Source organism: Corapipo altera, unplaced genomic scaffold (genome assembly GCF_003945725.1).
Source record: "Corapipo altera isolate COAL_440 unplaced genomic scaffold, ASM394572v1 1b, whole genome shotgun sequence".
Lineage (NCBI taxonomy): Eukaryota > Metazoa > Chordata > Aves > Passeriformes > Pipridae > Corapipo > Corapipo altera.
The window spans coordinates 7,566,104-7,593,391 of NW_020884881.1; the positions used below are offsets into that span (position 1 = coordinate 7,566,104).

At 37.5% G+C, this 27,288-nt stretch overlaps 1 protein-coding gene across 1 annotated transcript in view; it reads right to left on the bottom strand.

Annotated features, from left to right (window-relative positions):
• Positions 1–851: 851 nt before the first annotated feature.
• Positions 852–27,288, bottom strand: part of GRAMD4 (GRAM domain containing 4) — a 52,885-nt gene continuing 26,448 nt past the window's right edge. The window contains exons 4-18 of the mRNA XM_027639860.1: positions 23,025–23,086; positions 21,456–21,588; positions 20,956–20,981; positions 19,095–19,186; positions 17,480–17,571; positions 16,457–16,505; positions 15,571–15,642; positions 14,226–14,269; positions 14,019–14,128; positions 12,638–12,792; positions 8,632–8,779; positions 8,084–8,177; positions 6,804–6,888; positions 5,689–5,757; positions 852–4,713 (exon numbers count right to left, since the gene is read on the bottom strand). Coding sequence (XP_027495661.1) covers positions 4,612–4,713; positions 5,689–5,757; positions 6,804–6,888; positions 8,084–8,177; positions 8,632–8,779; positions 12,638–12,792; positions 14,019–14,128; positions 14,226–14,269; positions 15,571–15,642; positions 16,457–16,505; positions 17,480–17,571; positions 19,095–19,186; positions 20,956–20,981; positions 21,456–21,588; positions 23,025–23,086 — 1,333 coding nt within the window. The 3' untranslated portion in view covers positions 852–4,611. The remainder of the gene's footprint in view (positions 4,714–5,688; positions 5,758–6,803; positions 6,889–8,083; positions 8,178–8,631; positions 8,780–12,637; positions 12,793–14,018; positions 14,129–14,225; positions 14,270–15,570; positions 15,643–16,456; positions 16,506–17,479; positions 17,572–19,094; positions 19,187–20,955; positions 20,982–21,455; positions 21,589–23,024; positions 23,087–27,288) is intronic.

A 27,288-nucleotide genomic window follows, 5' to 3' on the forward strand; every position in this document is an offset into this window, starting at 1 on the left:
GGCATTGCTGCCACCATGAGAAAACTAAATATTGAAATAAATGGAGCAGCACAGACTGACAACTGGAGGATCCATCCCAGGCTGATCTATTTCAGCCCAGCAAAACACAGACAGGAGTACTGAAGAGACAAACAAACAGGTCTGGATTAGATGACCAGGCAGCTCACTCCTGGTATTACCTTCCTAACTGCAGACAAAGGCCTGAGAACACAGTGAAAGCCAGTGCTGGGCAGAGAGCATCCCTGGCACACGCCATGGATCAGGGTGACAGATTACACAGAAGCACAGCCATGGGCTCAGCAGTGCAGTGTGGGCTGGTGTGACCGGAGAGCTGAAGGGACTGTGGATGCTGCAGAACAGCCACTTGTGGTTATGGAATGCTTCTGCTGAGCACACCTGAAACCTCTGGAGTGGAAAAGGACTCATCCTTACCTCCAGTGCCCACCTGTAGCACAGTGTGCAGTTACCTGTTTCGTGGTGGAGCTCTGGCAGATATCAGTCTGTACTCCTCTGAACAGTCTTGTGTCATCCATGCCCTCCTGCAGTGGCAGCATCTTAGAACTCACTGGTCCCCTCCTTTTATTTAAATTAACCATATAACTACAAAGTGACAGACTTACAGAAAAGATCTAATCAAATATATACATACACTCTACAATATAGTTACAGGATTATTTAAAATAAAACACTTGTTCCTTGTTCCTTCAAAAGCAGTGAGGAACCAAACCTACCTGCTTTCCCCACCAGTGATGGACCTGTGGCTATGAATCTGCCAAAAAGCACTAACTCACCTCATTGCAAGAAATCAGGTGTAGTTTTGAAAGATAAATAATGAAAGTTTGCAAGAAGCATTAGCACAAAGCATTTTTAGGTTTATTTAAATAAAAATTATAATTTATACAAGACTTTTTAAACAAACAAGATTTTCTTAAAAAATGTACAGGGCAAATAATTTCATTATTTCAATTATCCATACAGTATAAGTCTTTTGTCAAACAAAAGTTACACTGATAATGAATTATTTACAATTTCAAAATATAGACTCAAACCTCAGACATAAAAATTTTAACATCCATTATATTTCAATGATTAGTAGAAATTAAACATCTGCCAAAATGTACAGAGTTCAATAAAAACTAACGATGTTTTTAAACAGGTTTAAGTAGCCAAAAAAAAGGTACATCCTTTCATCTCTTCATGGTTGGGTAAAATCCCTTTTCTCTTTGTCTGCAGAACAAGGGTAGGGTTTTGCTGCTGGCATCCTGTGTGATGTTGCTACTAATAAATAGCTTGTTTTATTCAATCTTGCCTCACAAAAGCTACAGTGCACAGAAAGGCATGATTTCATATTTCAGCTTTTTCAGCCTTTTGAATTTAAGTGGTCGCTGATAATTAAAGCAGTCAGTTTTCATCTCCCTTTTTTTATTGTCTTTAAAAGGGACTCAAACTAACCAGTGAACTTCTTTAGAAGTTAAATCCAATTACGCGTGAATGATCCAGAAATCTACAGACATCAACAGAACTGCAAATATAAACAGCAATCAGACAGACAGAATGACAAGAACATCACTTTCTGCTATTTAGAAGCACTTTACGATTAAGTGTTCCAACCCAGTCTGTTACTGTAGAACACCAGACTGTACTGCAAAACTAGACAGGAAGATTGGAATTTAAGGTGAGAACTTCAGTGTAATTGTACATATTTACTCGCTGCCTGTCCTCTCCTGCCCTCCAAACCCGGGAGGGTGTAGCAGCAGGAAAAGCCTGAGTAAACACACTAAGGGTACCTTCTGGCATCTTTGAAGTCACATACACCACAGTTATGCAGCAGGAACCCAGACAATGTAAAGTGAAATTTGCAAAATATGTACACAGATGTTTGTCAATTATATTACAACTCTATTAAAAAAAAGAGAAATCCAGTCTGTTTCCTATACATTAGAGTGAATCAATGTTGCATTGCAGTTTGCACTAGGTTTACTGCTTTAAGAATCACTAACTTTTAAGTTCACACTGTTAAAAGTGTGGACTCATTTCAAACATCAGAAAATAAATTTTAAGAGCATATTGTACACATGAGGCATTTCAGTCTGGGAAAAAGATAATGATATCTTTTCTCTGAAGCCTAGATATGGTTAATTGTCCTGGCACCATCAGTATAGATCCTATAGCTCCTTCAGGAACCAGAATCTAGGACAACCTTGTTTACAAGGGTCAACCAGTGAGGGGGAGGGTGGGAGGGGAAGGAGGTAATAAGTACAAGTCAACTGATTTCCTACTGAAACTGCTGTTATGATCAGAGTGGAGGTATAAATTACACTTGAAAAATGATACAAAAATAAGAAAAAGAGCATGCTCTCTGTAAAAAATATAGTTTTCTGTTTGTTCAAAAAAAAAAAGGATAATCTTAAAACACACCCAAGGGATTTTTTTCTTAAGACAAAATGAATGGATCTGATTAAGATTTATATAACATTAAGCCATTTTAATGCCTATTTGTTAGCCAAACTTACTATTCAAGGAAGATTCTAGAAAGGAAAGCCAAATTATAATACACAGAAATTACAAAAAAGAGACTGATTTTAAAGTAAGTTTGAAGAGAAAAATTTAAGATGAAGAATATTTACTTAAACATATAGCCTGACTGTGTGAAGTGATGAAAGCATAAACTGTCAAGCCACATCCACTTTAGATGGTGGCAAAATGGATTTCCCACCAGTTTCACTTACATTTTAAGTTTCCAGGCCCTGAGTTACAGCATACCTAAGGTGGGTGTTAGAAACACACTCCTTTTTCAGGTCATGTAAAGACATGTTCAAGTGCTACTCTAAAGGGAAAACTCAAAAATTACATCTTAGCCATTACAGTGGCCTCCCCCCCGCCATTCTTGCTTACATTTCCACCCAGGGCACAGAGTTTTACCCTATAAGTGTTTCACTTTACGATACTCAATCAAATCATGGTATTCAACAATATTTCTTCATATTAAGTTTATATTGAGTTCTCATATCATACCTCTTCCCGGCCAGAGTAAAGAAAGGTTTGTATATGTTGACTGCCACCTTCTTCATTACTGCTGCATTTGTTGACACACTTTAATTTAAAACTGTGCTAAGACTTAAACACCCTTTGGTGTTTGTTACCTCTCTCCCCCCCCTTCATTTTACCTCTTTCCCTATAAATAAAGAAAATTCTTGTTTAAAAAAAACAGAGAAAAAAAATCCATGAAATTAAGTCCCATTTTTAAACAAGAATTTGCATCTCCATTGCCATTTTTTTTTACAACCATTCATATAATGTCTGGAGAATCCATACTGCTCAATTCAAAAGACACAGCAAAGGAAAAGACACACTGGAAGGCTTGGCATAACTCCTACTGTGCTTTCATGAAAATGCAAATAAAATTCTAAACCTCTCAGATGGGTGCCATTATATAGAGTATAAAAGCTTTTTAATATTAAAGACAAAGGTCAATATGTGCTTTGCTGCTAGATAGGCCTGAGAGAGTTCAGAGGAGCACAGCCTTCCTGATTTACCTGGCAGTTGGGTTTAATTGTTACTAAAATTTAATTCTGCAAGGGGGAAGACAGCAGCATATCAATGCTCCTCAAATTCCGCTTTGAGAGGAACTAGTGCTTTCAGTTGCTATGTTATAGTGGTTTTTCTCATTACGAGGTAACTCAAGAGAAAAGCCAAATTTAAAAAAGTCATGTCTCAGTTTAGTTTAATTATTCCCACCTCCCCCAACACAAAAAGCCTGCAAGTCTTTAATGCATTAACATACAAATGCCTGGTACATACAACATGTACAACAGCTGAGCCCTTCTATGACAAGTATCTACAGAAATACAAATATATGATGCCTAACATTTTAGGAACAACATTTTCGTGCCCTCTTTTATAAAAAGTATCTGCCTGCCTTCCTTCCTCTTACTTTAGTTTAAGGAAAGGAAGATGTAGTTACAAACTTTCTACTCCAATTCACTGTACAAGTAATTGAAACATCTGTATGCAGGAAAAATTGAACCTAACCAAACCAGTAAAATATCCTTCTGTGACACAAATATTAGTAAGGAGGAGTTATTTTAAGTGTAGCTGTAAATATGAAAATACTGAGATGCCAATACTTCCTTGGTGTTGCTATCAGTTTTAATAAAGAACCCAATTCAAAACTGAGCTGAAGAGAGACTTCAGGCTGCTGCATCCATTATTCTCACATCACAGGGAAAAACAACTAAGATAAAGGGACAAACTAGTGATATCAGTGGAGTTAAAGGGATCGTTCTGTTTCACTTCATTATGTAGTCAGATCTCCAAGTATCTTCCCAGCTTTTAATGTCAGTAAATAAACATTAAAAGTGCTTAATGTGCAAGGCTAATAGTGATGATAGCACTTTCACTGTTTTGTTTCATTTTGTTTTGTTTTTTTTTTACAAAAACCTTAAAAACAAACATGAAGGCATATATAAAATACACTTGGTTTATGTAACAGACAGAATATAAACCACCAGACAAGAAAAATTATTGCAAAATAGATGAGGATGTTCATTTTTTTTCCACTACCAAGTTGTAAAATAGGAAAGTTTCCTTTAGTTCTTCTAAGATAAGATACTAGCTCTCATTGCTGGATGTTGCAGATGTTATTTTCACATATTGGCTGAGAATTGTCTCAAAAGCTTCATCTCTGTGTACCATGGCACCAAAAATCAAAGGCTAAACAACAGAAAAAAAAACACATCATGTTAGTCTAGAAAGAAAACTGTTTCTACAGGTATAGTTTTGGCCAGGTCAATAGGAACAGATTAATTGCAATAGAAGTGCATTGATAAAGTCATAAGATTACTTTTCTCTACTAAATCCTTGGTTATATGGCAGAGTTTCTAATATTTTCCATTTTTTTATCTTCTTCCTAAACTAACCATGGCATAAAATGCATCTGGACTGAATATGAGGAATGGAGAACATCGTAACCCACTTTCGTCTCCATCCCCTTGGAGCATGATGTTTTCCTGATTGATCTCTGCCTTCATTAAAGTTCTAAAAATCTTTACCAGTGCCTCTTCATTTTCACTCATAGAATATGTATTTAGGTAGATTAACATTTTCAACCTCCTAATTGTGAAGTACTTCTCAATATCAAACAACAAGCCAAAAAACTCGTACAACAGTCATGTGACTTGGTAAAAAGTTATTTGTAAGTGATTAATTTAAAATACGGTTCAGACAGATGCTAAGAAATGCTTCAGTTGCCCAAAAGGTACTTGAGGCTTACAGAATCTTAAATCTTATGGTACTAAAGACTGAAACAGGAAACCTTTATCTGAGAGTCAGGCCCTTCCACTCCAAAGCCTCCTCATCCACAGATACTATCAAGCCATAACCTTTTTGTTTCAGACTGTGCAGCAGAGCAGCCTCCATGCTCCTCAAGAAGGATGTTGGGGAAAATCTTTCTGAAGTGTTATAGTAAGATAGTCCAGATGCAGTAGAACAAGCTGAATGTCTAATTCATTAAAGTTCTGAAGACAAACATACTAAATAATTGACAAGTGAATTTAAAACAAACAAACAGAAAAAGCCAAACGCTGCTACAAGTGGAAAAAAACCCCTTTATGCTGGTGCTAGCCAGAGAAGGAAGAAAAGAAGGGTATGAAGTCAAACACAGCAATACTGACACAGGCAGCTACTTACTTTTTGTGTAGATGGTGTCGATACAGCAATACCCATCCCTGATCCTGGGAGAACAGAGAGCACTTTATACTAAAAAGAAAAAAATCACAAAAGATACCTTACTTACTGAACAATTGCAAAAGATGCTGTGAAGGTTACATAGCTTGTCATTGATATGTCTTCCCAATATTCACATAGAGGAAGAGACCCCCAAATCAGACCTTTGTTTCCTACCTCCAAATAAAAGCAGGCACAGCACATGTTTATGCTTGGCTGCACAATCCCTGTCTCACCTTTGTTAAAAAAACCTAAACAGACACAAAAGGACTTTTATGGTCGTACAGACCAACCAACAAACAAGCCAGCATTACCTCAACTATGATGTCTGAAATCCATTCATATGGATAATTAATTCCAATAGGAATGTTCGATTTGAGTGTAAGTTGTCTGCTTTACAGACATGTGATATAAATAGAAGGAATTAATTTGGAAATCTGGAGGTACTTACACAGTAGCAGACACCAGGCTGTGTTTCTTTGCTCAACACGATTTAATCTGTGGCACTCACAGCCACAAGATGCAGCAGAAAGCAGGTGTGTTTAAGATGAAGACAAGTGAGGACGGATGACATTGTACTTGCCGTGCTTCCAACTATGCATTTTGTGCCTCTGTTACTGACGGGTCCCAACTAGATAAACCAGTCTGGCTATTCTAATGATCTGCCTTTCTTCATTGACAACAATCCTTCTTCCCTCTGAGGCACCTAATTTTAAGATAGTGCATCTACCGATATCCACACCCAAAATAAAGTTAGTATTACACTATTCCTGCTAATAATAGTTCTTATTAAAGCATATGCAGCAGCTCTAGTCAACACTGGAGTTAATAAACAACACAACTTTAATCTTTAATGCAGGAGTGTAAGGGTTTAGTAAACTACTTTGTCTTCATGATCATAGTGAGTTTGCTCGTGGCGAGTCTGAATGGCTAAACAAGCAGTTCCAGGAAGAATTACATTTTACTTATAAAAATTATCAATGGCATGCTTTTTCAAAATAATAAGGAAAAATGCAAAACATGACTAGTTGAACAGAAAACCATTTTTCTCTCCTATTTGCAACACCAACCAGACATACCTTCTGGATATCTGTTATATCCGTTAGCTTTATAACCTTATTTTTTTTAGATGAGCCAGATTTTGAGCTTTCAAAGCACAAGTAACTGAAAAAGAGAAAAGAAGACGTTCATTTAGTTACAGTATTCTAAAACAAATTTCTCAGATATTCCTCTTGTCTCTTCTGAAGTTTGAAATCTCACAGGTTAAAATCAGCTTCAAAACCAAAGAAAGAGGCACACAATTTGCAGTTCAGTTACGGTTTGTAATTTAGAGAAAACATTTATAAATTCTAGCAACTGACTGATCTGTCTGAAAGCCCAGAACATATGGTATGCATACACACCCCCAAAAATTCTTGTATTTATATTACTGCATTTAATGGTTAAACCTGACACGCATTTTAAAGACACAGGAGGGACATCTATCCTTAAAAAGTTGAAATACCGAATCTCCAAAAGCTTATAAATCTTTTACCACCTCAAAAGAAGATTAATGAAAAACACTGTGTTAGTTTCGCAGTATTGTGATGCAGACAAAAGCTCAGATTTATAAATGCTGGAGAGTGGTCTCCATCAATAGGTGACATTGCATACAGATGAGCTTTACTTCCTTTCATTACACACCAAAGGAATTTCAGCACAAGATCCAAACAGTAATGACCATAGTTATTCAGCCCTGGGAGGCTGGAAGGTAGTAAGGATTAAAAAAAAACCCTAAAAGCAAACAAAAAGAACCCCACTCAAAAAACAAAAACAAAAAATGAAAACAAAACCCAAACCAACTAACTAAAAAAAAAAAAAAACTCGCCACAAAAAAACACCCATAAAAATCAAGTACTGGATTTGAAACCAAGGTTTGATTTTCAGTTTTCTTTTTGCTGCATGTCATTTCAAGGAAGCTATATATTCAGTTTGCTTTAAAATCCAAAAACTAAGACTAACTAAGACTATTTGCCAAATAGCTGTTGATCACAACTTTCAAAGTACACTTAAGCTTTTAGGTTTCTTTTCTAGTATATATATAGTTAGCACGTTTTCCACATTAAGAGCTCGAGCTACTAACAACTGTCTATACAGAGCTACTCTCCATTCCTATGCAAGCCTTCCCAAGGCAAAATCACTTTTGTTAAGCATTGCCATATACCAGATTCAGCTCTCCCTATGATGCTTTTTTGAGGTTATAAAGCACCTTGAAATTGAATTTTTGTTTCAAAACATTGTTAAAGGATCACTTTTAGATTCAAAGTCTTTAATGTCTTGCATTTCCCTCCTAAAAAATGCGTGGAGTGCAATGACTCACTTTTCTGTGACATAAAGAATTCCATGTCTGATGTAGTCTGTAGGCATCTTCTTATCTCTGTTAATCAAGCAACAGCGCCAGCCATTTTCAGACGCTGAAAAAATCATAACAAGAATTCTTAGTTTAAGAAAAAGAAAGATAGACAGGCACTACCCCCAACAGTTTCCTTATAAAACAGAAAAGAACGAATATTAAACTTTAATACCTAAAACTAAAAGTGCTTAGAAAGAAAAGCCTAAATAAGGTGTTTTAGACATCATAACATCTGTTTTAACACTGGTTTTAAAAAACCCCAAACAAAAACCACCCACACAATTATTCCCTTTAATTTGACTATTGGATTTGCATAACCACAAAAGGCACATCAGGCTGTGCACTTTTTCAAAGAGCAAGGATGTGGAATGAAAGCAGCTGTCTCCATTCATCCTAATTTAAAGCAAGACTTTTTTTAATCAAAAGCTTACACCTACACAAGGCACAGAAAGGGAATTCAACTTTAAACTATCCTTGGCTTTTTACAAAATATTTGCCTTCCTATGGCATCATACCTGTCAAAGGACGTTCATTCTCTGACAGGTTAAAAACTTCATGGAAATTCCCCTTCTTGGTGGTATGCAAACGACTTGTGTCTTCATCTTTGCTTATTCCGGCTGGGGCACTTGAGCCCACGTAGATTCTGGATCCTGTTGGTTGAATCTGCAGAAAAAGAATCATGATTCCAAAATCTGAGCATCAATATTTAAGCTACAGTCTTAAAAATAATTTGGCTAACTATTCTTTAAAAAAAAAAAATCTACAATGCAACAATTTTCATTAATTACTTCAATAAAGTTAACTTTGGACTACTGCACTATACTGTTGCTATAACACCAATCTCTAATACAGCACCTGAACATAACCTTTCAAAGTGCTGCCCTTTGATGGACACCCTTTGCAGGGATGAAGTACGTGGTGCTAAACACACCTACCTTAAAATACCATTTTTCTACAGTAAAGGCTATATCTGATTAGATACACCTAAGTCACTGCACACAGCTCCAACGATTGTAACTAGCAGGACTACCAACAGACAGTAGGTATCAGCACTTGGCTTGTCTTCAAGAGTTAGACAAAATATTACTGCACAAAAGAAGTTTAGAAAGAAAAAAGAGCAAAGAAAAAGCCACACAAAACTGCATAAGCTCATTATAAAATACAAATGCTGAAATTGAAAGGAAGTTTTCCACGCTATGATCCATACCTTTTCATGCCCTGACAGCTGGCAGGAAAAGAAACAAACAACACAAATGTGACAGTGACAAAAGAAAAAAAGTAAAATCTATTTAACAGTATAATACATAGAATAAAACATGAACTGAGTGCCACTGCAAGATCTTGCTCACAAACCAAGAGACTACACACAATGAATGCAATTAAAAAAAGGCGTTATCCGTGGTTAGAGCACACCAGTTAAATTTATTCAAGGTTGCATTACAGCCATTGATCTTTCCCTTGCTTTGAAGTTACACTGAATTTTGAGTGTCGACATATGAAATAAAATCTGAATGGCTGTCAGCATCCTTGTGGGGAAAATAGGCATTGAGTTCCCAAAACCAAAGTACTTGAGTAAAATCTACTTTTAAATAGAGCTCCTGAAGCACTGGAGACTACCCTAGCAACAAGCCTTGCTTCTGGAAGGACAGCAGGCAGTTTCTTTTGGAAAGTTTGCCTGCATTTGCTTTTTCATCTTGGTGGGGCACCACATGATTCCAAAAGCTAGCTTTTGTCATTGATGCATTAGCAGCTCTGTTCTTAGCCCTAACATACACATGCAATTAAGCAACTGGAAAACTGGCAATATGGAAGCTCAGGACTAAGCTCTTCCTCTGTGAAGGCCCAATGCTGTTGAAGGCCAACTAGCCTCCAGTTGCTTTTTTTTTTTGCACTAAGTTGGCAGCACTTGACACTTTGCAGGATTTAGAGCTAACAAAAGAAATCCAAAGCAAAAGAAAAAATGTGTGCTGCAATTGCTAACTAGAAACCAGACTGAACAAAACAGGCACAGCAGAGGGTTTTTGTCATCCACCTTTTAAGGCACAATGATGCCTTGGGAAAAAAAATAAAGAAAGTTGACATGGAAAGCAAATGGTTGATGGTAACTGCAATACTGCCTCAGGTATTGCTCTTCTGCAGTGCTCTTAGCAGTGATCAAGTCCCTAGAACCAAGGAAAATAACAGCTTTTCCAACAATCTGTGTACAAGTACAGATGAGAAGAACTTCTTGAAATCCTTCTTAGACAAGTTATTTGGCTGCACATGCACATAGCCAGGTGAAGCTCCATGGCCCAAAACAAAAAAAGATCAGGGCAAGAGGTCTAATGTTTTTTACACTGGAATAAGGGCTATTCCTGCTCTTTGCTACACTGCTTCATACCTACCTGTTATACAAAGAGATTAAAAAAAGGAGTTTAAACTTCAGCACCACATCCCATCTGGTGGCTGGAAATGTGAGAAAGTTCTGCCCTTACTTCCAGTCCTGCCTAACACATGCACGTTTCCTCTAACCACTCAGGCTTGAGACAACCTATGGTCAACTACTAAGAAAGCATTGAATCCAACTTTGATAAGCCTTAAATCTAACTGGAAGTGATCGGATTTGTAATCCTGAAGAGTCCTGATTGTCTAAAAATGTCACCAACAACCTGGAGGTAGGAATACCTGGAGGTATTCCATTTCACTTGATCTGTCATCAGCTTTTGACATACAGCCTTTACTGATCAGATATTGCTGTCAGGACTGTTCTCTAAGGACACAGGGTCAGAGTAGTGGTACAGGCAATGAATAATGCATTGTGTTTAAGTTTACAGTGTCTTGTATGCTGTTTAATGACAAGAAGCAAAGCCAATGCACACATGCTGGCAGCACTACATGCGTTTGGGCTCTGTCTGTTCTATGAAAAAAATGAAAAGCCCATCTGATTTTTACCTTTTTGTACAAAAATTTATTTTTCATACTATGAGGTTTGCAGAAATCTCTCTAGGGGTGTAAAATTACTGAGATCAAGTTAATGTTTTCAAAGATATTTGGATGCACGTATTGTAGTCATGCACATACTTTCCAGGCAGAGAAGCCAAGGCCACCAAGCCAGACATGACAGTACAAAATCCCTGGTCTACTTGTCAAAACTTAAGCCATGAAGAAAACCCAGAAGGAATAATTACTCTCTAAGCTTATGGATTCAAGCTTAACAATTCAGAACCTCTCCCCCTCTAAGGCAGATTAGAGAGACCCAGCAAGAAGTTGTCACAACCACCACAGTATGTGAAAAACAACCTGTAAGCTCAAGAAGCACAGAAACTTTTAAGGCGATCTTCTGCAAGCAAGAGAAATACACGCCATGGATGGCTTCATCTAAGTGTTTATTTACTTCTCTCATCCCTTGGAAAACAGGAGCAAAAGATTCACTCTCTGTCTTCTCATCCCTTGGAAAATAGGAGCAAAAGATTCACACTCTGTCATAGACTGTCCTTCTCTTCCACTTTCTTCTGAAATACTCAGATTATGCTCCAGTTAATTTACCACTAACTGCTCCATCACTCCCAGAACCCAAGATTGCTTCTTCACAACTTAACAACTGAGGGTTCATGTGCTTATCCCTTTTGCTCTCCAGTTGTGTACCCAGCCTGAATTATTGCTCAGTACTGCACATTTCAGACAATACTCAGATACTCCATGAATGCAATCAGATGTTGTGCTAAGAGGCATTAAGCAAATGCTAAAATGGGAATTAGAGTGAAGATTTATTACAACTACCTTAATTTTTAAACTAATAAACATTGACAAATTCAGGGACAAGGAAATGCATGACTAGCTTTTCAGTTATCATGTCAGGCTCCAAAACAATTTACCAGGATGCACAAAACACAACACTTGAGATTTAACTATGACATTTTAACAAAAAGAAAACGTACTGTTGGAGTACCAGCATGGTGAGAAGTCCTTTATCACCACTATGCTAAAAGGTCAACTAATAAAAATAACTGTAAGACACAACATCTAAATCTGTAAACTACTTTACTACCTTTGCTAATACTTATCCCATTAGTAAGGCACATATTATAATCAAGCCTTTATTTATTTTTTTTAACTAACTGTTCTTCAATTTACCTAAGCATCTAAATTTCCACTGAAAAGGAATGTCCAAGTATAGGGGTGGATGCATAAACACTAGATTTTGATAATAAAATCACACAGAATGTATGTTAGAGAAATCAATATGAATACAGAAGATGTTATATTTCTGTGTTTAGCTTCATATGATTCACAGTATATATATATACACAGATATATATATATGCACACACATTTTTGATAATTGATTCTTTTCATACAACAGAACTCATAGAAAAACGGTGAATCTTGAAAATAATAAAAAAATAGAACTAACGTTGATTGTTAGGATTTAATTAAGCTTATCTTTAATGTGCTCTAGTCACTTGAGAAAAGGGAAAGGGAGAAAGGGATCTGATTTTCAAATGTTGGGAACAGAGGGACAAAAAGATTTATTACCCTTACCCGTCTCGACACTGTAGCGTTAGATCTTTCTTTGAGCTGAGGATCTGTCAGGAGACTTATCCAGATGATATACGGAGTATCATACTTAGCTCTTAGTCTGGGGCATCGTTTGAAGATAAAATCAACAAGGAAAAACTTTGTTCCAACATAGAGTCCTGAAAAAAATTCACTTCAGTATGTATGTTGGAAGGGCATTAAGAACATCACTGTTTTAATAATGTTTTAACAAGTTAATGAATGAAACCAAATTCTGCATCTTCAATCATAGTGTTAAACCGTTCCCTTGGTTTTATATTTTGATTCTTCTTATGACAGAAAATTATTTTTCTTTTCCTCCCTGCCCAGATTACTTCCTCCCCATCCTCAGTTCTTTTAAAGTACTTATATAGCTGCTATTATGCAGAGGAACATTAAAATAATCCAAACATATGTTCTAGAACCAGTCTGAAAACACAATATACTTCCAAAACAGAAAACAGACCAGAGCATTCAACTCTGCAGCTCCTGCAAGAATTTAAATGGCAACAGAGGGCTCTCACGTACTACATAAAAGTCTATCTTCCACTCCCTCCTCTTATCTTATCCAAGTTATTTCCTTACATTCTGCCAGATTAAAAAGGGTTTAAAATACTTTCTCAAAACTTTACTGAGTGCAATTCAGACCTCCCGAGAGTCAGAGTAAAAAAATAATTCCTCACACATCTAATTCAACTGCCACATTAAGCAAACCTACATTTATGTTCAAGCTAAGACAATTTGAAGTTCAGTGCCACTAAAAGTAATACTCATTTTATTATATCATTACTTTAATGAAGAAAAAAAAAAAGAGAGGTTCTTGATTCACAGTACAGGGTTTAATACCTTAGAAAAATGATGGTCTCATGCTGTAGTGAGAACTCTCCTTTCCCAACTCCCAGTTGAGACTAATTAGCTGCCACTTCACCCACAGTTCGTTTTGTCCAGCCTATCCGCCAAGTTTTACAAGTATTCCCATTAACTTTTCCATTCCAACTTACCCTGTCATCCTCATGCCTTCTGTGTCTTGCCACATATTTACAAAGATATATGAGAAAAAAACCCTCAAAATATAGGACTTTCTGGAAGCCTTATATCTGACAGTCTGAAGAGCTCTGCTAACAGCTCATCATAAACTTCTCCTCAAGAAGCAAAAGCATTAACCAGTCTTTTTTTATTATATACAGAGATGGTTTTCGAAACTCATGACAAATGATGCCAAGTACAATGAAGATACTTTAAAACACTGCGTTATTTATTAATGAAGGTTTTCTTTCTTAAACTCTAAAATTCTCCCTCTAAAGATCATGTAAATTTTAACGCATTAAATCTAGACTGTAACAGGTCAATTATTTATTGTGTTTACCCAATCCAAGGCCAAGAATCCTGTACGGCAAAAAGCAGGATGCAATAAAAGCTGCCCACAGAGCAACATAGAGCTTCTGTGTTATTTCTGGTTGGACCCACATAAACAAGCTGCACAAAAAAAAGAAACAAAATTTTATTACCAGTGTTCCAAATACTGGTCAAGTCTTGTTTTAAAGGGAAAAAATACTCACGTCAGATAACTTACTTTTTAAATTTTTCCAGTATGTCTGCCATCTTGCCAAAAAGGTTCTGCATAAGAAGCAAGAGAAGTAAAACTAAGTCCTGCATTGTTTTGGGGTTTTTTTGTCCACATAATGGAAACCAACAGTTATCTTACTCTGTTGGTAAGCAATTTCCAGAAGTGGAGGTTTTTAAACTAATTTTTAGCCATTATATATTTCACAACTGAGGAAATACAAAACAGAATAGCAATACTCAATGACTTCCATCTAATTTAACATCTTGTTCTGGACCTTGTGATTGATAGTTAGAAGTGAAGAAACTATTTGATCCCACTGTCACAACTGAAACGTATCTACATTACTGCAAATACATCTGTCAATCTAAGAGCTCAGAGCTTCTGCCAGTAGGTAACAAAATGGGAAATTTCTTCATACATTTTGAGCACTGAAATTTGGGAAAGTGGTTACTGAGTTCATCAAAAGGACTATTAGCTTCCTGGAAGCCAGCCACTATCAGGTTTTTATAATAAGCCCATGGAGTTACTTGATTCCATATAATTCCAACAACTATTGATGCAAACCAACTCCTGCTTAGGACTAAGAGCCACCTTCTCCGACCAATCCTTGCTGTCAGAGCACTTGAAAATTTCACCTTCCCAATAAATTTCCATAAACACATGCACTGCCACCAGCAGAAGGCAGGAGCTGAGCATACGCAGCTGGCAAGGGAAAGGTAAACCCTGTTCAACAGCAGCACATCATTTGACATGGCACAAGGCTGCAGTTTACTGGGTGGTGCAGTCACTCAGTTGCTACCTCATCAAACTGATGAAGCCAGGAGAAAACCCTCCTTCAGCCTCTCCCACACAAGCAGATTTCAGGGCTTGAAGGGGGTGGAGTTTTTAAAAACATGCTATTTTAGAGATGCAGTGCAAACTGTTGAATTAACACCTAAACAGACAGCAGCCTTCAGCTAAATCTTGAAGGAATAGAGCCTCCTACATCAGTTTTGTGACTAGCAGATTTGGGATAAGGACCTACCCTCCAGTACATGGTAAGATTCACCATCCAATCTACCTTATCAGAACCTTATATGAAAATATAAGGAAGAAAACTGTGAAAGCTCCAGAGCTCACTCAGAGATGTGACCAGAGAACCTCAACCAGTTCTCTGAAGCATCATGCCACTTCAGAAGCTCCAGGAATCTTAACAAGATCTCCATTGCTCATAGGTAAAAAAATCCCTATGCAAGAAAAGTTTGAGTGTTTGTTTTCACATGCTGCATTAACAACATCCTTTGACCACTTGGACTATGAACCTCCTTGTTTCTAAAGGAGCAGCCAGAGAGGTCTGAGAGCAGCACAGTACCTGCGCCTTCTGAGCCACGTCTAGAACAAGCTGAAACTTTTCAGACACAGTCAGGTCCTCTTTTGCATGTTCCTTAGGCAAGAAAGAGACAATCCATTAATTTTCAGCTCAGATGAAACGCATTTTACAAAACTTCTCAAAACAAGGTGATCCCTCAACATTCTTGGCAACAGTCCTCTCCCTTTAAATAGTCTCTAAATTTACCAATATCCTCTCTTGTTTCAGATTTACTTTCTATGTCTTTCATTGCTAGTTATCTTTAGTTTTCAATGCTTTAAGGGGCTCAGGAGAGACCTTATTTCTCTCTACAACTACCTGAAAAGGAGGTGGTAGCAACATGGGGGTCAGTCTCATCTCCCAGGTAACAAGTGACAGGTCAAGAGGAAACGGCCTTAACTTGTCGTAGGGGAGGTTTAGACTGGATATTTGGAGAAATTTGTTCACGAAAAGGGTTGTCCAGCCTTGAAATAGGCTGTCCAGGGAAGTGGAGTCACCGCTCTAAAGGTATTTTATGTGTCACTTAGGGACATGGACCAGAACTCATTGATGGACCTGGCAATGTTAGGTTAACAGTTGGACTTGATGATCTTAAAGAAAACAGAATGCAAGGCTTCTTGAAGATCCCACAGGACCTAACTTGTCCCAAACTGATATCTTAAGATTAATTTCATAAACATATTTCAGGTTTTGAGTATTTTAAGGTGAAGCACCTGATTCTAAGAGTGCTGTTAGTAAAGATTTCTAAATTACAAAAAGAAAAAAAAAAGTAATGTCTTTACTTGCGCCTCACTCTTCCTTTAACAAATACCCCACACAGATGCAGAAGGAAGGTTTAAAGGTGCAATTTTTTTCATAGGTGTACAGGTCAAGCTGATCAAAGACCTACCATGGGTTCAGACACTTCAGGCACAATGCTCCACTGTATTCTCCAACCCCTAGAAATTATGGAAACAGTTAAAGAGAGCAAGAACTTCTCCACCTGCCAACATGAATTATTTGTTAAGGGTTAAAAAGTAGTTTTCTGCAACAAGGACTTATAGCTTAAAAGTTAATATATAATCCCCAAATTAAGAAAGAACCCACAACATGACAAAAGCACAAGTGACCAACAACAGCCAGCCTTAAAAATATTAGCTAAGTAGATACTACACAGAAATACTGCTTGTGGGTTTTACAACAAAAGTTAATGGTGGACACAAAATAAACAATTAGGAATATTTTTTCTTGTTTTTCCATGTGAACAAAATTACATCAACTTATTCAGGAGCCTTGTTCCTACCAGCAATTTTCAGGGAAACGTTAAGTATCAATTAAGAAGTCAGAAACTTATTTTAACATATTCACTTTAAGGTACTCTGCACCATTTTAAGGGGGAAAACACCATCACCATAAAACAGCATTTTAAAAAGATTCTCTTAATATAGAAAACATACATTACAAAAAAGTCTTCATTTTTAAAAGAGACTGAATTTACAAATGGAAGACACTTTGGATAAAGCATGCCAAGAGCTATGGAAAAAGGCAAAACTGCAATTTTAGGTGAAAATTCTCTCCAGGGAAAAGCAGCTGACTTCAATATTTAAGGTGATGTTCCCCAAGTACCCTAAATGCTGCAGAATTTTATTTTAAAATTTTAGTGTGCTGAGGGCACACTAAAATTTTTTTGTTTGAGAGCATGCAACATTATTTATGATGACGCAAGTCAGAGGATACAAAAATAATTCCCTATAATAGTAAAAGATTTTAGAAACTGAGCAATGACACTAAGGATATTAAAGTTTGAATTTCTCTTTCTTAGACATAACCCACAACATTAGAAAAAGTAACAGTTTACAACTCAATGCAAGAACAATAAGACATCTTTCAAGCAAAGCATTACAAGAGAATAAGCTAGTATTTAAGTAAATACCTGGCTATGAGGTAATTTAGGGATAACCTCAAAATCGCTAAAAATAAGAACATAGGAATGGCCCAGCCATGCCATACAGCATTCATGTAAATCTGCAGATTAAGAAGAAAAAACAAAGACAGATGTGGATTACAAACTGGGGTACAGCGAGTTACATGAAATACCATTTCCCACTATGCTGTTGGGCTCAGAATCATGCAATTAATTTTAAAAAAATTAATAAATTTTAGCCCCCATGACTGACAACAGCCCTGCACTTATCAATGTAAATCAAAAATTGAGCCAAATCTCCAGAGATTACACCTAACTAGTTTTCAGCTGCCTGAGAGAGAGTATTGAGTATTTCCAACACTACAATTACATGAAGGGGTAGGAGGAAAAAAAAGAAGTAAACTTTAAAGTCTGTGAATCTGCTACAAGACCATGATATGGTCACCAATGGTATAGAAGAAGAGTTATAATGATTAGCCCCATACTGGGCAACAGGATAAACTCTTGCTCTAGTATTTCAAGTAATTAAATCCCAGATATCTACCAAGACCAAAAAGATTGGAGGAAAACAGGTTTTATTTTACATAACAAGTACAAACACAAAGGTATTCTGTTCCCTTCCCTTCTGAAAATAGAGACTACAGTCTCTCTGTGAGAGATGATACGGTTTTTATGGATAACCCCAAAATGAAACTGGGAGCTCTGGCTCCCAGTTCCAGAGTTTTAAAAAAAAAAAAAAAAAATCAGCTGAAGTTTCTTCTTTTGGTTTTTATCTGAAAAATGGGTTTACCAGGAGAGGCAAGAGGAAAATCAGTAGCTTAGGAGGAGGGACAGACACAGGGCACTGGGACAGGGAAGTCTCCTCCTCAATATTCCTTCAGTTGTGCCATGTAAAATAGCATAGGCTCTGTAACTTACAGGAAGGGATCATTTAATGAAAAAGTGTGTGACATTTTCACCGGACAGGCTCATTCAGCTATGATTATTAGTAATTCCTTTGATAGAACAATATTTCATATACACTGTGACCAAAAGAATTTAGATCATTTAATTAACATTCAGAAGGAAAAGAAATCAAAACTCCACTAAATACTTATGTCTCTTTGAGACATCCAAACCTCCATAGATAGCATGGGAATGCTTGAATTTAGCTCACAGACCTGATATTTGCACATGAAATGATACTGAAATCAAGGCATTTTGCCTCTCCTCACTATCATCCTAACAAGTGGCAAAGAGCACTGATGAGGAACAATAGCTTCTCATCAAACAACCACTATCAGCATTTCAGTCCTAGGCAACAAGAGACTTTGCAGAGGCTGAAGTTACCATCAAATTACCAGGACTGGGAGACAAGAAACAAGAGAACAATGCCCAGATCGTTTTAAGTTATTTTAATACTGACAAAGCTATGCTACAAGAAACCCAGGATACACAATTTAAATGGTTTTGAAATATAACTAAAGTGACAACTACTGGTATTTTGTGTTAAATGAAATTACACTATTTGTTTTGACTTGAACTGTAGCACAACCCCTACTCAGATATGGCAATTTCAATGAATTTGAGCAAATAATAGATTTTTTAAAGTATTTAGTACTCCCAGAAGAATAGGATAACTTACAATAAAGGCAATAGCAGAAGTGTAGATAGAATACCAGTCTGATAAGGCAGAAAGATTCTTCACAAAATTAGTAACAGGTTTGGCACCTCTCTCTAAAGAGAAGCAGAGAAAAAAAAGAACTGTTAGAATTAGCTGGCAGTAGTTAAATCACTTGTAAACGACAAACAACCAAATTAGAAAATTATTAAGAATATTCAAGACATGTAAGGACAAAAGGCTTATCCAAATAAAGAAAAATTAAATCCATCAATGTAACTGAGAAATTAGTTATAGAATGCATTTCCAAAAGTAAAGTATTATCCAAGACAAAGGTTATGTCTAAACTCTTAACACATACTATAGACAAAGAAAAAAACCCCAACATCCTTTACAAGGGTACCCTGGATGTTAAAAGCAGTCTGTTCTGAGCCCTGTCCATACTACCCCAAAGACCTCTGCACAGGTCAGCTCATCCCACTGTAAAACAACGTACATCAGCGTGACTGCATTGCAAGCCACCAAGGAACAACTCAAAATCACAGAATCATTTAGGTAGGAAAAGACCTTTAAGATTATCATTGCATCCAACCATTAACCTAGCACTGCCAAGTCCACCACTAAGCCATGTCCCTAAACAATCTGTAGAGCCTTCCTGCCCACCAACAGATCAACGCTCCTACCCAACTTGGTGTCACCTGCAAACTGAGGGAGCACTCAATTCTCTTGTCGAGGTCACTGATAAAGATATTAAACAGGACTGGCCCCAATCCCAAGCCCTGGGGAACACCACTACTGACCAGCCTCCAATTGGATGCAGCACCATTCATCACCACTCTCTAGGCTCAACCACCCAGCCAGGTTTCTACCCAGCAAAGCATACACCTGTCAAAGCTATGAGCAGCCAGGTCCTCCAGGAGAATTCTGTGGGAAATGGTGTCAAAAGCTTTATTACAGTCTAGGTAGACAACACCCACAGCCCTTCCCTCCCTTGCTGCTGCTTCAGCTATCTTAAAGCCAGGCTAGATCTGTTTTGGCTATGTTTCTGCAGGACTCTATCCATTAGTAGCACTTTGCTGGTTACTCTTTCCAAGCCAAGCAACATAGCACATCACTGCCTCTGAAGAAGTCTGTCTCCCACCTCTGCAGACCTTTGCTCTTGCTGTCACTGTATGGGAGACTGACCTGTGCTGGGAGAGGCCCACAGACAGATGCAAACAGCCAGCAACAGCAAGAGGGGCTCTTTCTCAGCTCCCTAAAACCCACTAGTCCTTTACTCTCTTCCTCTAAGCACCTTCCTCCCTACAATAATTTACCAATTTGGAACACATATCAACATTTTTTTTTTTCAGGCTACCAATTCTTTGAAAAACAAAACTTTTGAAGGGCTTAACTGCTTTGCTTAACCTGCCATCTTGCATCCTCCACCTTCCAAAAAAAAATTTATCACCAATCCAAGAGAAAGACATGCAAGACACACTCAGGGTATGCACCGTCCGAGACCCACTTCTTTGAAAGCAAAAGCTGATAAACCAGCAACTACAAGCAGCTAAGACATAAGCAAATGAACAATCTTACTTCTGCCAGTGAACAAATACCCTATTCTCATTCACTGCATGTTTACACATTTTAATTAACATTATATGTTTGGTTCAGAGATAGATACCCTATATATTTCAATATTAAACAGAATCACAGCTTCTATCCCTACTCCTCTAAGTTACTTTGCACTCCAAACACTAATTCAGGATTCCAGAACCTTTTCTGCTTATGAACTAGCAGAAGCATTTCAAAACGCTGTATTTTAAAAAGCAGCAATCCTGCCAAATAGGGTTACTAAGAACTACTGTTATTTCTAGACAATAAACCAGTGCTAAGTACTTACTTAATCTTCTCAAATTTTCAGTCAATCTGAAAAATAACAGATAAAAGCAATGTGTTAAATAGGTAACCAGTGCACAGTTGGGTACATTTGGTCTCTGAAATACTGCTTACAGTTATAAATTATATGTGCATAAAGCTTCACTCTTGCCTGTTAAAAATTGTGTTTCTAGTAACTAATACAGTCCATCTTGCATCAGACCAAAAACTGAAGTGTAAAAGCACTGCAGCCTACAACTTGGTGCACAGTTTTTGGGAGGCATATGAAGGAACCTAGTAAATTATATAAATCTTATTTCACCTCAGACAGCAGAAAAACTTAATTTCATGTATTGTCCAAAGCATTCACAAAATTTTTGAGATGGTTCTGTGCACTCAGTTTTATTACTTGTTATGCAAACACTTGCTCAAACCGTGTAAGAAGTTGTAAAGTAAAATTAAGTGATGAAGAAAAGCAACTTGCAAAGAAGCCAATAATTTCTCAAAATCATGTTGGGGATTTACCTTCTAGCACTGAGCGGCTCTTCTGTTTCCACTGTACTCTCTTCTGGCTGAAATCTGAAGTCCTCAACATACTCCCCAAATTTGTCACAGAGCCACTTCTGGAGTCTTGAACAGACCGTGTTACTTTGCTTATCTATAAAAAAGAAGTTGCAAGTATTAGGATAATGCTAGAAGACCTCTTTATCCAATGCCTGCTCCTGTTCCCACACACGATGCTTCGCTGGGAAGCAGACTTTGTACAGATTTCCTGTCCTTCACTAAAGGTGACTCCTGTATTGCTCTCAAGATAGTACATGAAGAGTCTTATTACCAGAAGTACAGAGAGTAAAACATCCTAAGAAACAATAATTTTTAGCAAACACCGTAAAAACATGTTCTAGTTAAGAGGCTTCTGTAAACAAAAGACTGTAAATCTCAGTGCTCCTGTTGTGCTGAGGGGTGACCTTGAGAAAAGCAAGTGCAAAGCAAAGCAACCCTGAGCAGAAAGCTGGACAACCACCTTGCAGCCACGTGAATTTGACAGGAAAGGGAAGCTCAAGCAAGATTCTGCAAGAGGCATTTTTACTACCACTTTCCAACCACTTATAGTCTGTAAAGATTGTGTGTCTGTGTGTCTCTATATATCTGTACAAATAAAACATTTATATACAAATAAAATAATTTCTTTTTTATAAAGTCAGGCTTCAGAAATTATGCTGCATATCCTACTTTCTATATATGGAACATATACGCACCATATTACCTGGAAAGTCTCATACAGCAAAATAATGAAGCAATGCACACTTTCTGTGTGTTGATTTCAGTGGAAAACTATAACATAATATATGGGTATACGGAAATAATATAAGGGTAAAAACCTTAGGACAGAGCAAGTGAGAACAAAATCACCTGTAACTCACAAAATTGTTGTCTAGAAGGAACAGACAGACTATTCTTTGGAAATGTAAGTCAATACAAAGTTGCAAAAAGGACATAAATTATTCCAGGTAAATTCAGTACAGAACTCCATAAAATTAAGAGGCAGGAAAGATTAACCAGCCAACTACGACAGCCAAAATGATGCTTTTAAGCTCATGAGAAAAAGCAACTGGTGCTCAGAAAATAGAATCAAATTATTTATTAATGAATGACAATGATATCTAGAAAAACAAGGAATATTGTGACAGTTTACAGCTGTTGTCCATTTGGAATAAAACTTTCATTGGAATACTTCCATTGGAAAATAAAAATATGAAGCATCTTCCCACATGCTAATACTTCAGAAAGTACTGAGAAAGAAATTTTGAGTGTATGAGAATAAAAAACAGCAGGCTGTAGTTCACATAACAGAAAGCATTGACATTACAGGAGTACAGAAGGAGCAATTTCAAATTTAGTACACAGATTTAAAAGCCTTAAGTCTCAATCAGGAGGTGTGGGGAGGAAAGCTTAAGGGTACTGAAAGACTGAGAATCTAACTGTTGCCTTAGTTCTTTCAGAAATCACTATGTTATTGATTTCATAATAAGCATCAGTTTGAGGAATGTAGATGACAGTGCAGATGTCCACAAATGCTCTGACCAAGCTTACCTGTTCCATTGGTTTGCACTGGTGGCTTTGCAGGTTGCTGAGCTGCAGGCACCTCTTCCGTCCTACAAAGAAAAAACAGAGACAGTGTGAAATGTTAAAGAAGAAGAATTTATTCCCTTTTAGGTAAAGGAAGCACTAGAACTTCTATGGTTTCCATAGCTGAGATTATAAAATCACAACAAGAAAAAAAACAAATATACACCCTTTCACAAGGTTCAAAACATTCATTGCACTTAGGACCCAGGGAAATTCCATCCACTGGAAGGAGAGGTGGGGTTTAGCCATTTCATGTCACCAACACCTCAATTTCATCTTACAACTACTAAACAATTTAGTATCAAATTCGTTGCATTAGTTTGTGTGGTATATTCATTGCAATGCCTGCCAGGAAAACTTCAGAGCCATGATTTTTCTCACAGTAATAAATTAAAAGGAATTCCGTATCACAAGTTGATAGCCACAGCAGTAGAGCAAAACCACAGTTAATTGCATAAATCTTGAATTCTGCTGCCATTACTACAGTCAAACACCACTCAACTTCACAAGAGGAATAGGTGTCAAGAATGATTTAAAATGTTATAAGCTCTAAAAATGCACAGATACCAACTGATTTAACAATATCTTTAAAAACTTCCAAAATCGAAATAACAGCTTGAAAAACTGAGACAAAAATGTTCTAAAACTATATGTCAAGTAGCAGGCATCATTGGTCTCACCTTTCAAAATGAGTCAAGAATAATATTCTCATCCATTAAAAGTGAACAGATTTTTGAAAACACAAATGCTTTTGCCATTCTGCACATGTGCAAGGCTTCAAATTATATTTGCACTATCCACAGCCTCCAACTGCCAACCTGTCTTGAGATTACTTCAGGCTTCAGTCCCAAAGTCTTCAGCCATCCATGTACAGCCATCCTACAGAAAGATTTTTCTAATGAAGCAGCAGCTTTGACAACACAACACCAGCCACAGCAAGTTTCACTTGACAGGGAGTTGTATGATTGAAAACATTACTGCTTGAAACAGAAAAGTGTCAGTTGTTCAATTTCATTATCATTTATCAGATAAAATAGATACTTTCAAATGTTCCCTTCATCTTTTGCTTCTCAAGAAGGGAATCAAGTGAAACATGGTCAAAAAACCAAAGAGTGGGAAGAGAGATCTCACTGCATTGGGCAGATTGCATAAATATAGACATACAGTTCTCTCTCCTGCTGAAGGACATTAAGAAAACATCTCACTGTTCTGTCTGCACATGGAAAAGGCTGTTACTAATATGTGCTGTCTCAACATCACCATACATCAATGGGTATGATGGAGAAACCTCAGAACTAATTACCTCCCTTCCTTCTTAACCATTCCTCAGATTTAATGAGCTTACAACATCCTTGTTCATTTCTAAAAAGAACATTTAGAAATAATTTACTGATTTATGAATTATAACAGGACATTTTAGCTGCTTAGATGAGCTGAATTCAAATGGTTCCTGATTTTAAAGACACTTGTTTTCATGACTCTTCAGGACTTTTCCCCAGCATACTCCCCAGAGTATTTGCAGCAACTCTTCTTTTCAACAGCCACCTGAAATTCCACCAATTTTTTCTAGCTAAACTTTAACTTTGGTTTCTGTGCCATTTTCCCCCAGTTTCTATACAAACCTTGGGTTCGTCACCTAAAAACTCCTCCTCTCCCTGCTTCTTCTCCCACACCCTTGCATCTCCTCCATTTCAAGCTCTCAAAAAATAGACAGCAATAAACATGATCAAATTTGCACCAACTATTATAGAGCACTGTCTCGTTTTCCTCTATCAGCACATTGGATGGTTACACCATATAGCTGGGCGTTTTCATCTGCAATCTGTCACTGTCACTGTGTTTCACTGAAGCTGAAGACATTTAGGTGGAAAGGAGGCAGTCACTCACAAGCAGGTTCACACAAGCAGGAGCCAGTAACTCAACGCACTGCAGTCATGTGAAGGCACCAGGGTGGTGTCACACCTGAACAACTCCTGTGACAGAGCCAAGAGAGGATCCCACCACTGCCAGCTGCCAGACTCTTCAAACTGGGTGTTCCTTTGACATGCTGGGATGTATTTTCAGAAGCAGCACAGTGTCATTACTCCCCATGTTTCTTGGGCAAAAAAATCTCATCAAGAAGCAGTTCTGGATAGCAGCCTTACTGGGCTACATCAGGAGCACAGGACCATACATCAAGTTGGCTTTGGCCCTTCTTGATGCTTTTGTTTCATTTTTTTGGCAATGTCTTACTTGCCATCTGCCTGTTACTCCTTCCCTATGAAGAACCTGACCTTTACGAATCATCAGGTTAATGACAGCTCATTACTGCACCTGTGAATCAGGTTATAATTAGCCACTTAAGACAGATCTGGGCCAGGAAACTCAGAATTCATTGTTTAGGCTTGCACACCTACCGGGAAGCTCAATCCCAAAACCAGGTCACATCAAACCACGGGTTCATCAAGACCACTGACAGAGGGGAGAAATCATCTTTGCTACAGTTTCTGCACCACTCTTCATGCCAGAGACCAGTTAAAAAGCTGAAAAACATAAAGAGTCCCCAGAACAATGCTGTGTTCCTGTGTGGGCTTCCTAACTGCAGCCTGCACCAAAGAAAACAAGCTGCATTACTTCCTCTTGGAGCACACTTTTCACATAGAAAAAGGGTTTAACTGGTAACATCAACACATCCCCAACCTGAGGTGAGGTCATGTTTAGACAACCAGAGATTGTACCCATTTAAAGCACAGGCTGATTAAAAGAGGGAAGAGGAATCTCAGTCTGTGGAGGAAACAAACACAAATGTGCCTTTTTTTTGTTTTCCCTTTTTTTTTTCTACAATATACTGAAGTCAGGGAAACATGAATATTGATGAATATTAGAGTTGCTCATGACCAGTACACATGTACCACTCAAAAACATCCAGCACATACTGATGCAGTGTCCACTCACTGCTGCCCCACAGAACATCACCAAAGCATTATTTTTGTAGCTTTGGTGTGACACAAAAGTTAAGGAAATCTTGACACTGAAGGCCGTTTATCTTAAAAAAACATTTTTGGTTTGTGCATATTAGGCCCTGAACACAGTTGCGAGTTGAGATGTATGCAAATCAACAGACTCCCTCCAACAACTGGGTGAAGACTAGAACTGCTGCACACGACAGGTCCAGTCACTGCCAGGATGTTCTCAGACATATTCAGAGCAATTTTGCTACAGGCTAACTCCAAGCTCACAAGCAACCAACCATCAATCTTTCAAAAGCTCTTGCGGAAGCCAGTCAAGGCTGTTATATATTCCTACTGTTCAAAGCAACCTGAATGTGTGTGCACGTCCATCAAAAGCACATACATACAAAAATAAGCATAAATTAGGTATTTTCACAGCCTAGTTTAAAGACATAGCATTCGGGTATGCACGGTTTCTTAACCTGAAGAGCTCTTAAAAAACCAAGTTAAATAATTTTCATGTTTTGCATCTCCTTCCCATTAAATACACCAAGCACTTCAGAAGCCTTTGCCATTCTCATCCACAATGAAGGAACAGTGTCTTATGCAGAAGCATTGTCTATTTAGTCCTTGTAAAAATAATTCACAATGATACTAATAAAAATGTTTGCATGAGTCACAGCCTGCTGGTAGGTGTTGTTGCAAAACTTGTTATTTTTTCTTCCTCTGTGATTCTAGCTCACCATTTGTAAAATATAGCAGCAATAGCTCACACGTTTCAGATTATTTATGCACTTCTCTACCAGCAAAATGTCATAAGCTTCAGCTGCCATTCCAAATGGGGGGATGTCCTGAAGTGTATCTATGGAAAACTGTAACTGAGGCCACCATGTTTCTGAATACTGACACACACAGACAGTAAACACCATGACAAACAAAACCACTAAAAATCCTCTTCTTCCAATCCTCTCTGTGCACAACTCAATGAAAGAAGCCCATGTTCTTCACTAGCAAAAAAAAAATTTAAAAAAAAATAGATTGTGAGCTTGTTGTTTTCTCTTTGCAAACATTTTGCATCATGTTTTATATTGCTACATGTATTGATCTGCTTCACAAATACTTTTAAAACTGCAACTTTTAAAATTGTTTCTTTCTTCTTACATCACAGCATGGTTTTGTTTTCATTTCACTTCTGTAAGCAGAAAGAAAAGCACACGCAAATATGTTTATATACTATCGTTGGTTAACCCCAGTCTCCAGTTAAGTACCATACAGCTTCTCACTCTCCCTGCTATGGG